The sequence below is a fragment of the Peromyscus californicus genome, unplaced genomic scaffold (genome assembly GCF_007827085.1).
Source record: "Peromyscus californicus insignis strain IS unplaced genomic scaffold, ASM782708v3 Scaffold_15__1_contigs__length_86483966, whole genome shotgun sequence".
NCBI lineage: Eukaryota > Metazoa > Chordata > Mammalia > Rodentia > Cricetidae > Peromyscus > Peromyscus californicus.
This window is the reverse complement of record NW_026294447.1, coordinates 40673662-40687083: the sequence shown is the minus strand read 5'-3', so window position 1 is coordinate 40687083 and position 13422 is coordinate 40673662. Positions and strand designations below refer to the sequence as shown.

General features: G+C 39.5%; 1 protein-coding gene across 7 annotated transcripts in view; it reads left to right on the top strand.

Moving 5' to 3' along the window:
* Window positions 1-13422, top strand: part of Cep128 (centrosomal protein 128) — a 366411-nt gene that overhangs the window by 17092 nt on the left and 335897 nt on the right. For 6 of the 7 annotated variants that reach the window (XR_008218335.1, XM_052738684.1, XM_052738687.1 and 3 more), the window contains 2 exons: window positions 1746-1907; window positions 3604-3690. Coding sequence is in view for 6 of the 7 variants with exons in the window: in XM_052738684.1 (XP_052594644.1) it covers window positions 1761-1907; window positions 3604-3690 (234 nt within the window). In the remaining variant the exon portion in view is untranslated. The remainder of the gene's footprint in view (window positions 1-1745; window positions 1908-3603; window positions 3691-13422) is intronic. The other variant, XM_052738688.1, reaches the window with a different exon arrangement.

The following is a 13422-nucleotide window of genomic DNA, read 5'->3' as shown; positions in this document are numbered from 1 at the left end:
AGACACACCCAGAACTTCTCTAAAGCCCCAGGTATTTATTAATCTAATCAAATTTTCACTTAGAATTAACCATCATGGATATCTTTGTATGAACTTCTTTTTTATGTGTGGGGTGAGGGTGGGGTGGGGCCTTAAACAGTTGTGACCCAGGAAAGGCAAAGCCAAACAGTTACTTCAGTACTATTTCTTGTTTATGTTTTCTGTTGTGGGACGGAGCCCATCATGGGCACCTTTGTGCTTATATCCAGGAGGCAAAGACCTGAGAAGCTGGTATAGGAGGAAGCTGAGGGGCATGGGTATGTGAGAGATGTATGGCATTTACAGGGTGTTCAGTAGCTCTTTCTCAGTTTGTGTTATGGATTCTTTTTCTGAAGTGGCGAAGATAGACTGTAATTTAATTTTGAAAAAAATCTAAATTACTGGCAAAGGTCCTTTATCTTCTCTAGAGACATGATTATGCACTTCAAGATGCAATAAAAAAATAAAGGTCCAAAAGACCCAGAATATTCTGTCATGAAAGAAAAATTTGATCACACTGTACAGAATAAGCCAGGAAAAAATGTCTGTATAGATTTAAGGACTATTACAGTGGTTTATATTAAAGACTGAGTTAACCCTCATTAAACAGAAGATGAAATTATTGGAATACTACTCAATAAGCTCTTGCATTTGATCAACTTAGTTTTCTCCGGTGCTGTTTTGTTCTAAAGGTAGTGGGTTTCTCTAACTTCTATTAATAATTTTCTGAAATGAGATTTTCTTGCACAAATAATTTTTTGTATGAATCAAATAGACAAAATTGAGGTAAAGGTGGGAGAAAAGCATGTTTACAGAATTTCCCATTGCTGAAAGTACATTCTGGAAGGTAGGCTTTCTGTTTTGTTGGAGATGTTGAAGCCAGCATCTTCTTATAAATGTGTTATTGTAAAATTTGTGTCTGCATCACATCATTTGCTTAATGCTCCAATTTTAAATTAGGCTGTAGGAGAGTTTTCATTCTGCCACACACTGGAATTTTATTATAGTTCCTACAGGGACTCTGCCATATTTTTATGTTTAGAGGTACTTCTTATAGCTTAGAAAGGATAACAGACTACTGTTAATAACTGAAGGATTTATTTATTTATTTTTGCATGTGTATGTGGTGTGTCATGTGTGTGGGTGCATGTGAACATGTGGGGGTGTGTGCACCTGCATGACTGTGCACACAGAGGGCAGACGTTGGACATCCCTTGATCTATGCTTTCTTCAATTGCTCTGCACCTTATATTTTGAGGTAGGGTCGTTTCAACCCGGAGCTTACGGATTAGGTTAGCTACCTAGCTTGTTCTGGGGTTCCTCTGCTCCCAACTACCCAGGATTACTTTGATGGTGGAGGTCAAAATTGAGTCACCTCCTTTGCTGTATAGATCTTCAGAGGATGTTTTGGTTTGCCGTGGACAGAGTGGCTGACAGTGCTGTGAAACATTGTATAGGAAAGTACTTTTAATCCTGGCAGCGGAACACACATCTTAGGAAGTGGTACTCGGAGTTGATAACTCACTGCAGCCGCGTGGGAGCAGTTTTCTGAGTAGAGCAAGCCATGGCAGCAGCAGTACACCAGAAGTGACAGTCTCTGTTTTCTTGTGTGTCTGTTTGCTGGAAGACTAATGCAGTAAATACTTCAAACTACCAGAAAGTAAGCAGGGGGCTCCACATTTCTGTGTTTGTTACTTGATTGACACTGACTTGGATTTCTTTTGAAGGATTTGTGTACATCAATGGCAGAATCATCCAGTGATTCAGACCACTTCCGCTATCGTAACCGATTTAGTCGATGGGCAACCAGGACAGTTCAAAGGGGAACTGGAGGTCATCCTACAGCAGATGTCACTGCGAAGGTCAACACTATAACCAGTACTTTACAGGTTAGTTTGACAGTGGTTACGGGCTTCTGACTAGTCGGAGCCGAGTAACGGTCTAGCCAGTATACTGTTCTATTTTAGTACTGTGATAACTGACCCTCAGGTAAATGCATTAAAACAACCAAGTTTTTTATCTCGTGGTTCTGTAGGTCAGAAGAAAAAAAATTCTGTTCCTTTTCCCTTTGTAGCTGCTCATGTATCTTGTCTTGGGATTCTCTTCCCAATCTTCAAAGCTAGCTATCATGGTGGATCTTCCTTCTGTTGCATCTCTTTGGCTGGCTATATCCTCCTTTCTGTCTCCCTCTTCCTTTTGTTGCTGATGTTTTTTTTTTTTTTTTTTTCTGGTATATTAGAGTTCCAAGCCAAGGTCATGCACTAGCTGTGTAAGTGCTCTTACCGCCGAGCCACAGTGTCAGACACCGTACCTCTTTTTTTTTTGGGTTTTTCAAGACAGGGTTTCTCTGTGTAGTTTTGGTGCCTGTCCTGGATCTCGCTCTGTAGACCAAGCTGGCCTCAAACTCACAAAGATCCTCCTGCCTCTGCCTCCCGAGCGATGGGATTAAAGGCATGTACCACCACTGCCTGGCCGTACTTTAAGGACACTTGTGATTTCATCCTGTTCTCTCAGCAATCCAGGAGAAACTCCCCTCTAGGTGTTTAGTTACAACTACACAATCCCTTTTGACATATAAGTTTCATAGGCATAATTCTAGCAACTAGGACTCAGAAGTTGATGAGGACCATTAGTCTGGTTACCATGATGATGATACCCGAACTATCTGATAGGTTGTTGAGAATGTTTTAGGATACAACTGTATTTGCAAATAAAAAATTATGGGAGTAAAAATAGTGGTGAGCACAGATGTTTACCTTCCTGTATACTTGTGTCCATTAGAGTTTTGGGGAAGCAGATTATCAGTGGATGACCAATAGGTATAGAGATGCCATTTTGGTTTTGAAGGAAATTTCTGATAGTGTTTGGAAGTTTGAATGGGTACAGCATGATCATTTCCATATGAAGAGCTTGGAAAGGTCATAGGATATATAGTGTGGGAAACAAACCCAGAAACAATTATTTCCAGCTGATTAATCCCTTGCTTTTGCATAGCCCATATAAACAGGAAATTTGGCTTTGAGTTGCTTTGGATTAGTATGCTTGAGGGGAAGAGAGTAATTTTTGGAGGAATGATTTTACATGAGAGTACCAGCACCTATTCTTTGTAAATTTATTTAAGCTAGCATAACAATGGAATTTTAGCGTTTGACTCCTTCCTTTTCTTATACTTACCCTATGTTCTTGAAGCATAGCCCATCCTGGCCTATAGCTTGCTGTGCACATTGTCCACCCTGCTAACTCTTGATACTCCAGATTGCTTTGCTATAAAGAACAGTGTGCAGTACAAAGCACACACATTTCTGAAGAGGATTCCTCTCCATTTGTGCTTTCATTGCCAACTTATTGGGGGACCTTGGATAAGGACTTGTAAATTGAATACTTCAGAATTTACATAAATAAATTGTGGGTGGATTTGGAATTCTCTCAGAGTGTTGTAGTGATTTGATGTGCATGAAGTTTGTTGATATCCAGGTTACCTGGCATAAATTGTACTTTTTACAACGTGTCTTTTAAATAATGTTGATTTAGGTTCTCTGACAATACTAAAATTGTTTGGGATGATTGAGTATTTTCTTTCTCAAGGACACCAGCCGGAACCTACAACAAGTGGATGAGATGCTTGGACGATATCGAGAATATAGCATTGGACATGCGGGTGCTATTGAACAGGTGAGGATGTTTCAGTTTGCACTGTGTACTTAACCTTATGGAAATGAATATTTAGGGGAGAGGAAATATAAAGACGACAAGTAGATAATGATGTGAATAAGCCTACATTTTAAACAGTCTTACTGTTTTCAGTTTAAATTTAGTAAAAGAACTCAGATTTACAACTTGGATTCAACTTAGCTTGAAAGATTTAGTCATAGAAGGGAGAACTCAGGATACAAACTAGGGTTGCTGAAGTTGGGCCATAAATACCACTCAGAAGGGGATAGAAATTTTGAAGATTTTTTTTTTAAATTACACATTTGTTACCATTATTATTTCTTAAGATTTAATTATGTTTATATTATGAGTGTTTTGTCTGCATGTATGTATATGTATCACATTCATACAGGACCTGTGAAGGCTAGAAGAGGGCATCAGGTCACCTGGAGCTGGAGTTCCAGCCAGTTATGAGCCACCTAATGTGGGTACTGGGAACTGAACTTAGCTCCTCTGTGATAACGTCAATTACTCTTGACCTCAGAGGCATCTCTTCAGCCCTATGTTCATTATTTTAAAAAGTAAAACTTTCAAAGCCCCTATAAGTTCTACTCCACACAGGTAACACTTTTGATAATTTCTTGTTTGTTATTCCAAATACTTTGTATACTTTTATGTGAATATACCGTATTGCTTTAAGAAGTGGAACAGTACAACATATGTACACGTTTTTGTTCTGTTGCTATCCACACAACTTTGTGTGGGTAGACCTCTATGATGGTTGGGTTTAACTGTCAACTAGATACAACTGTGATCACCTAGGAAGAGAAACTCGATGTGGCATTGACTAGATCAGGTCAAACTGTGGGCACACCCATGGGATCGACTAGATCAGGTCAAACTGTGGGCACACCCATGGGATCGACTAGATCAGGTCAAACTGTGGGCACACCTGTGGGGTTGACTAGATCAGGTCGGACTGTGGGCACACCTGTGGGGTTGACTAGATCAGGTTGGACTGTGGGCACACCTGTGGGGTTGACTAGATCACGTTGGACTGTGGGCACACCTGTGAGGAATTTTCTTAATTGCCTTAGTTGATGTGGAAAGACCCAGCCCACTGTGAGCAGCACCAGTTTATGGACTTGTTTTCCTGGACTATATAAGAGAAGGGAAAGCGGCTGAGTGCAAGCAAGCAAATGAGTTTACACCCGTATGTTTTTCTCTGCTCTTGATTGTGGTTGTGGTGAGAGAGGCTACTTCAGACTCCTGCGGCTTCTGTAACTTCTTTGCAGTGATGTCCTATGACCTGGATTGTTATCTAAAATAAACCCTTTCTACCTCAAAATGTTCCTTTCTCTCTCTCTCTCTCTCTCTCTCTCTCTCTCTCTCTCTCTCTCTCTCTCTCTCTCTCTCTTTGTTTGTTTTTCAGGCAGGATATTTTATCACAGCATCAGAAATAAAACTACCATAACCTCCTTTTGAACAGTTGTCTAATATTCTGTAGTATGGATGTGTCAAGGGTTTCCTTTCATATGGAGAATATAGTAATGACTCTCTCTGTATGTGTGTTTGTATGTATTTGTGTAACCCTGTAGGAATTCTGGAAATAAGATTGATGGGTTAAAGAATATGTGTACTTATGTGTTTGCTACATATTTCAAAAATTGCCAATCAAAGATCAGCCAATTTATGTTTAGTTCAGATGTGGTGTAAGAAGGAAAGATTCTTCAGACTTTAAGAATGAAGTTAGCATTTCTATTAATGTTTTGCTAGATTCTCTGTGGTTTTTGAGGGAGAAGGTGTGGAAAGTAAAAGATTGTTTACATTTTATATTGTATTTAAGCTTAGTGAAGGAAATCAGATAATCAATTAACTTATGTACCCTAACCCTAACCCATTAGGTCCTTGAGAAATTACTTGCTCACCTTTAGAAACCCAGTTAGATCTATTTCTTTTTTTTGAAGGGAGGAGCAGTACACATTGTAACAAGAAGGATTTGCATTTATACAGTAATGGTTTATATATATCTGTGCTGTATCCACTGTTGCATAATTCCCAAGCTGTAATCGATGACTTGTTTTCATCTTACAAAGCAGAACTGTAGTTGTTATTATTTGCTTGTGATTGGAAGCTAATTGAGCACAAGGAAATGCATCATCTCCGGTAAAGGTCTGTCCTACTTTCATTTAGGAAACAAGTGTGGACATTTTTGCACCTACAGGATTTTTATGCTTTATGATGTATTTAACTTCATGTATGTAGTTCACAAACTGTTAGGTTAACTACTTTATTAATAATAGAGTTTTCTGCTTTTTAATTTATTTGTGAAAATTGGAACATTATTATTTACTAAAAAAAAAAAAAAGTCCTACTTTGTCACTGCTGTCCTTATGGCAGCAGCTTGAGTTGAATATTGCTGAACTCTTTAGAGTGACAAGTCGAACCAACAGGTGTTGTTTCCAGCCACTCTTAAAAAAAAGACCTGGGAGAGCAAGAGTCTTTCCTATGGCTCTCCCCTGGCCTGCTCTGGTTTCCCTCTCTGGCTTCCTTATACTCTTGTTCTGTTCTGCAGTTGTTGGTACAGATTTTTCATTCTCACACATCCATGGGTGATGGCACTAATTGCTCTATGTTTGAGCTACTCAGGGGAGCAGCAATTTTCTTCTGCTCCTTACAAATTATCCAGAGAGGGAAGACAGGCAGCTGAGAGTTTCTCATGAATGGTTCTGATGGCTTCTTATTGACAGCTGATTGTAATACCAGATGCTATAAGTTATGTGTGCTATGGCACCACATCATTTACCTGGGTCTTTTTACTTAGAATCTTTAAGTCCTCAAAGTATCTGGTAAAATGGTCCATCTTTAAAAAAAGCCCAATTATTAAGTTGTGTGTGTGTGTATGTATGTGTGTAACTTGGTATGTGTTTGGGTAAACGTGTGTGTGTGTGTGTGTGTGTGTGTGTGTGTGTGTGTGTGTGTGTGTGTGTGTGTATAAGCCAAATGTCATCCTTTAGTGTTGGTCCTCAGGAACTGACTATCTTTTTGAGACAAGGTCTCTCACTAGGACCTGGGGCTCACAGATTATACTGGCTGGCTGACCAGCAAGTCTCTGGGATTTACTGGTCTCCATCTTTCCTGGTTGAAATTACAGTTATGATAATTCCACCATACTGTGGTTTCATGTGGGTGCTGGGAATTGGATTCAGTTTCTGATGCTCACATGGCAAACACTTTAGCAGCCAAGCTGCTTCTCCATCCTTCCTGTTCCTGTCTTTTTAAAAATTACATTTTATTGGGACTGGAACAATAGCTCAGTGCTTATAAGACCACTTGCTGCTCTTCCAGAGGACCTGAGTTCAGTTCTCAGCACACACGGCAGCTCAAAGCCATCTGTAACTATAGTTGCAGAGGATCTAACGCCCCCTTCTGGCCTTTGTGGGCACTAGGCATGCACATGACGCACATACCTACAGGGAAAACACTCGTACCCATAAAATAAAAAGAAATAAATCTTAAAAAAATTACATTTTATTTCTTCAGTGTGTGTTTTTGTGTGTGTGTGTGTGTGTGTGTGTGTGTGTGTGTGTGTGTGTGTGTGCATACACCTGTACATGCCCCTTAATATGTGTGTTGAAATCAGGACAAGTTGCAGGAATAGATCTTTCCTTTAACTGTGTAGGTTCCAGGGATGGACTTGGGCTATCAGGCTTGGTGACAAAGTGCTTTTACTGGCTGAGCCACCTCACCAGCCACTGGAACATGCTTTTTTACTCATATATGCTTCATAATAGAATAATATATTTTAGCCAGTAATAGTTCAACCGTTAAAAAATTTCACCATGGTGAATATCCATTGCCTACTTGAATTAGCATTTTTCTTTTAAAATATAAAGAGACTTCTTAGAAAACAGAATGAACTCTTTTGCCTTAGGGAAGACAGGGACTCTTATTATTAACTTAGATTTTATAAATGATTATTGTTAACCTGCAGTAAATGGATATGTAGTTTGTATGTTTAAATATTTAGTTGTTGTTATTTTAACTGTGAGAACATAATTTATCAATGGGTAAGGGGAACAGTTTGGAAATATGAATATCTGCTGTGATGTTTTTCTCCTGAGTTAATTTCTCCTAACAAGGGAGCTACAGTGAGTATCCATTTTGGTCTTTTAAAGCCTATGGTTGCTTAGGCTTTTTTTTCCCCTCGGAACATTCTGTATATAACTATTGTTCCCTTGACTCTTTATACTCTCCAACCCCAAGTTTATTTTTTATCTCATTTTAAAATTTAACTTGCTTATATTGACTTACCAAGTGTTGGGTTCCTCTGGGTCCTTTTCACACATGATGCACTTGGACACTCAGCCCGTCCATGTAGCTAGAGTTTTCCTGCCTGGCCCACGGTCAGGACAAATCTCTCTCACCTGCCAGTCCCACAGCCGCTCAGACCCGACCAAGTAAACACAGAGACTTATATTGGTTACAAACTGTATGGCCGTGGCAGGCTTCTTGCTAACTGTTCTTACAGCTTAAATTAATCCATTACCATTAATCTATACCTTGCCACATGGCTCGTGGCTTACCGGCATCTTCACATGCTGTTTGTCATCGTGGCGGCTGGCAGTGTCTCTCTGACTCAGCCTTCCACTTCCCAGCTTTATTCTCCTCCTTGTCCCGCCTACACTTCCTGCCTAGCCAATGGCCAATCAGTGTTTTATTTATTGACTAATTAGCAACACATTTGCCATACAGAACATCCCACAGCACGTCCACCCATTCCTGCCTTTATCTTCTCTTCCCTTGACTCTGCTCTTCTTTTCTCAAATAGTTTTTCTTCTATTTTCATGTCATTTAGTCCGTCCGAGTCAGGCTTAATTTGCTTTTCGTGGTGATCTCCATTTTCCTGCAAATGATATGCCTTCATTTTTCTTCATGGCTGGATAATATACTGCATTGCATGCATATGTGCATATATGTACATAGGCATTTATGATATAGATTATGTTTTCTTGATCATCTATTGGTAGGTGCTGGGCTGGTTCCATGCTTTGGCTGTCATCAGTAGTACAGATAATCAAGGCTGTGTAGGATCTCTGTAGTGAGGTGCCTTTAATTCCTTCATCCAACCTTAAACTTAGTTCTTTGCTCATAACCCGTGAAGCCTCTGAAGACTCAAGCAGTGTTAGAGGATCATGAAGTCTTTAGGTTTTAAATGTTATTGTTTTAACAATGCTATAAGAAATGCTGTTTATATTTTCTTTTTTGTTGTTTTTTGCTTTTTGTTTTTTGAGGCAGGATTTCTCTGTGTAGCCCTGACTGTCCTAGAACTTGCCCTGTAGACCAGGTTGTCCTCGAACCTCCTGATCCTCCTGTGAACTTTGCCTCCTAAGTACTGGAATTAAAAGTGTGCACCACCACTGTCCATATATTTTCATGTTTAAGATAAAAGAACAGGGTCACAGAATTTCATTGATTTGCATATGGTTTTTTAATATAGTCAATGATAGGGCATATTTTAGAACCTAGCATCAGGATTCAGTTACTCCTTTGAGTTGTCATGGTTACTCACATTTTTACAATGGTATAACTTTAAAGATTGATTTTTATTTATGTGCACGTGACTGTGTCCATTGCTGAAGAGTCCAGAATGTGTTGGATCCCCTGGAGCTGGAGTTACAGGTGGTTGTGAGCTGTCCAACATGGGTCCTGGGAGGTGAACTCCGGTTCTCTGTAAAAGCTGCATGTGCTCTTCTGTTGAGCTCTCTCTCTGTACTGTGACTTTATATTTCTGAAAATGAGGACCTTAAATTGAATGTTTGGAGGGTTATATGATCATACATTGAAGAACTAGATTTTAGAGACGACTTGCACTTTAAGCCCAGTGTCAGAAAGTTATTATATCATGGGTGGCACGAGGCCTATGAGAGCAAGATGGAACCCATACAGAATGGAGATGGGAAGGAGTCTGGAGCTGAGCCTGGAAAGCACTGGTTCTCATCACTGCTTCAGCAGTGGGCTAGAGTTGGAGTCACCTGGTGCACCATTGGCTTTCCCCTCCACCAACAACATAGATCTTCACACTCCCTTCTTGTATGTGTTCTGGTTGGTGAACATGTTTAGTTGTACAGTGTGCCTTGGACTTTTTGGGATTCTGAAGCTCTTGACTCTGAGTTATTTCTCCTGCTGTGAACTTCCTGTGAGCTCCGAGAATATTTTAGTCACAGAGAATGTGTTGAGAAGGTTTTGTTTCAATATTTAATGTGCAGATTTGGAACATGTTTTGCTTCTCGTATTGGAATATTTTAAGAACTGTGCAGCGAATTAGCTTCATCTTGCTTCTTCTAGAACCCTGTGTTACTGTTCCTGAGAGAACATGGTGTCTTCTTGTGCTGATATAAAGACAGAACCTCCTGAAGGCTGAGTAGTCAACATACAATGTTAGTACTTCCTGCGGTAGAAATTTGGGCTGATGTTGAGGAGGCTAAAATAGTTAATAGTGGGTTATAAAAGTACAGTTCTTGCTTCAAACCAGCAGGTTAATTAAGTTCATTTTTAAGATAAAGATGGGATAAAGACTTAAAATCAAATTATAGCATGGAAACTTGCAGTAATAGGTAATTTTTTTCTAATAAGTCCTCTCATTAAAATTTTCCTTTGGAAATAATATGAAGTTGCCATCTGGTATGTGAAATCTCGAGAATGTTAAATAAAGTCTAGGTTTTTCTTTTTATGTAATGGGTTTCACTTTTCAAGAGTACCCGATGACACCAGAGAAGGTGGCTTAAGTCAGACATTGGCCACTTCTCATAGCCCAGAGTTGAAGGTCCCTGCCCCTTCCCTGGCTGATCTGCACTCATTCATTAGGTGCTTGAAGGTAAGAGCTGTCTAGTCTTTCAATAACTTTTAAGTAATGGTGGTCTGTGGCTAAGAAATTTAATTGGTTACATGCTGTTAAGTTCATTTTATCAATGTACTTCAGATTTTTGAATTAGGTTAGTTAATCTCTTGTTGAAAATTTTATCCTCAAGTTTCTTGTGAAGCTACTAGATGTGAAAATACTTTCTAACCCCCAGAGGAATGGTAGGCTTAGAGGGTAAAGGCGTTTGTCATGCAAATCTAGCAGCCTGAGTTCAGTCCCTGGAACCCACATGGGAAAAAGAGAGACCCAACTCCAGAAAGTTGTCCTCTGCCAGGAGCTCTCCAACACACATGTGTACTCACATGTTTTAAAAATAAAATAATGCGAAAAGAATTTTCTTGACACTTATGGAAGAAATGTAGTCTTTGGAGCCAGAATTGAAATTGAATTCTGATTTTTTTCCTCCTTAGAAATTACCACAGTTACTTTGAACAAATTATTAAAATGTTTGGAGACTGAGTTTTATTATTTCAAAAATGAACATAATTATGCATACTTTATTATGCTAATATTTAAGTGCTCATAATGTTTTTGGACATTTTCTAAACGTTTATTTGTAATTTCTTAAATTTTTCTGAAAAATCACCATTATTAAGCATTTGCTAAACCCCTTTACAATTTACTTTATTCGTGTGTGTGTGTGTGTGTGTGTGTGTGTGTATGTATGTGTGTGTGTGTGTGTGTGTGTGTGTGTGTGTGTGTGAATGTAGGTGTTCACAGGCACAGCCCGTGGCTAGAGTCAGAAGACAACTCTCAGGAGTCAGTTCTCTCTTGCCACCTTGCAGCCAATGCTCGTGCTGAGCCATTTCTTCAGCCCCAGTATGAAAAGTTACAACATTATTTTGTGGGATATTTGTACACTGTGTGATGATGTGTCATTGTGATTGGTTTAATAAGAAGCTGAATGGCCAATAGGTAGGCAGAAGAAATAGGCGGGACTTCCGGGAAAAAGAAGAACTTGAGATGAATCTAGACACACACGGGGGAGATGCCAACGAGACATGGAGGGAGTCAGACATACAGATGAAAGAAGGATAAGCCACATGACAAAATATAGATTAATAAAAACAGATTAAGTTATATAAGAACTAGTGGGATAAGTGTAAGCTAAAGTCAAGCTTTCAAAATTAATAATAAGTCTCTGTTGTTGTTGGAGATGGCGGTCCCAACAGGAAAGTAAAACTATATTTGGTGCCCCATGTTGAGCACCAAATGATGTTTTTCTTTTGGCTTAGTGGCTGCACATGAATCTACTGATATTTTAATTATCATCTCTGGCCCCACAACCCCACAATCAGCACCTCACTGACCACTCAGGCTGCCTGGGGCTTCTGGTCTCGAGACCCCAGCTCTTTTGTGCCCCCAATATTTAGGTTTATGTTAAGTCTTTTTAATTGATTTGTCAATAAGACTTGGGAGGCAAAGGCTGGGGTGAAAGCCTGCTATCGCAGAGAAGTTGAATAGCAACTAACTGACCTTGCTTTTTGGCTGGAGACACTGCAAGAGATGTGTCTCTTCCCTTGTCCCAGAACCAAAAGGAAGTACCACACTCAAGTGCCCACTCTTTCCTTCTGGTGAATCTTCCCTATCCAAATTGCTGGTTTCTCTATGGCCAATTCCAGTCAGCTAGTCTCTTGCTGCATCCCCTGATTTAAGGTTTCACTTTATTGGCAAGTCTGAGGAGTGTCAGAGTGCCATCAGAACATCCCACAACATCAGGTTTCGTATCATTCTAAATTTTTATCCTATTTCTGAGTGATTCATTTTTAGTACCTTTTATTGATCCTAGATTTTTGAAGTGATGCTTCATTTCCCTTGTTCTGCAACATTTTTATATATATATTCTATGTTGGGTTTTTTTGTTTTTGTTTTTGTTTTTTGGTGTTTATGTCTGGTCTGTGTGATCTCTGTCTGTGTGTGCCTGCTCCTTGTCTCTGTTTCATTACCTTAGCTATAGCTTAGGATTTGTGAGCTGACACACTGATATCTAAATGATTGTGGCACCTTTTACTTTTGGGACCAGTTTCCTTTGGAGACCAACTAGAAAGGTAAAGAAAACGCAGCAGCGATGCTGTGGACGACCGGGAGTCGCTGAGGTAGTCCAGAGCTTTGTTTCAGGCTCTGGTGAGAAAAGGAAGTTTGGAAGGGTTGGTCTTGAACTCGTGTCCTTCTTCAAGGACATAGCTAATTCCAGAGGTGGCTTAGAAACAGAGAGACTGGAATCAGAAATCATCAGGTAATGAAAAACGTAAATTAGGGCCTTGTAAAAATCAGCTCCGACCCCAAAGGGTAATCTAGGAGAAATGATGAATCAAAACTGAAAACAGATTAGCCTTCATGGGGGCAGAATGAATTCAATTCCTATGTGTTTGAGGGGGTTTGGGCTTTCTGCTGATTCTAAGCTGACTTCCCACTGGAAGGAAAATCACATGACCTTCTGAAGGACGATTCATCCTTCATAGCTTTAAATTATTGCTGTGGAATTTCATATGCGTTGTCTCTTCATGATAAACAAAAATCAGCAGGCACAAGGAAATATAAAATGTGAAAAAACAAAGGAAAATGTAGACAGTTGATCACAGTGGAACTATGAACAACCAGGATAATATGCTCAAGAAATTTTATGACAAGTAAATACACGTGACTGAAAGTAGAACAGATGACTTAAATATCCAAGCAACTTTCAATGGAAGGATTAAATAGAAGTTAGTAGGCAGTTGCAAAGAGAATGAACTGAAAGACAGACCAAAGAAGATATCCAAAGAGAAGAATGTATGGATGAAAGGGTGAACCTTACAGAAAAGAGAATGATGGGAGATCAATAGGATAAG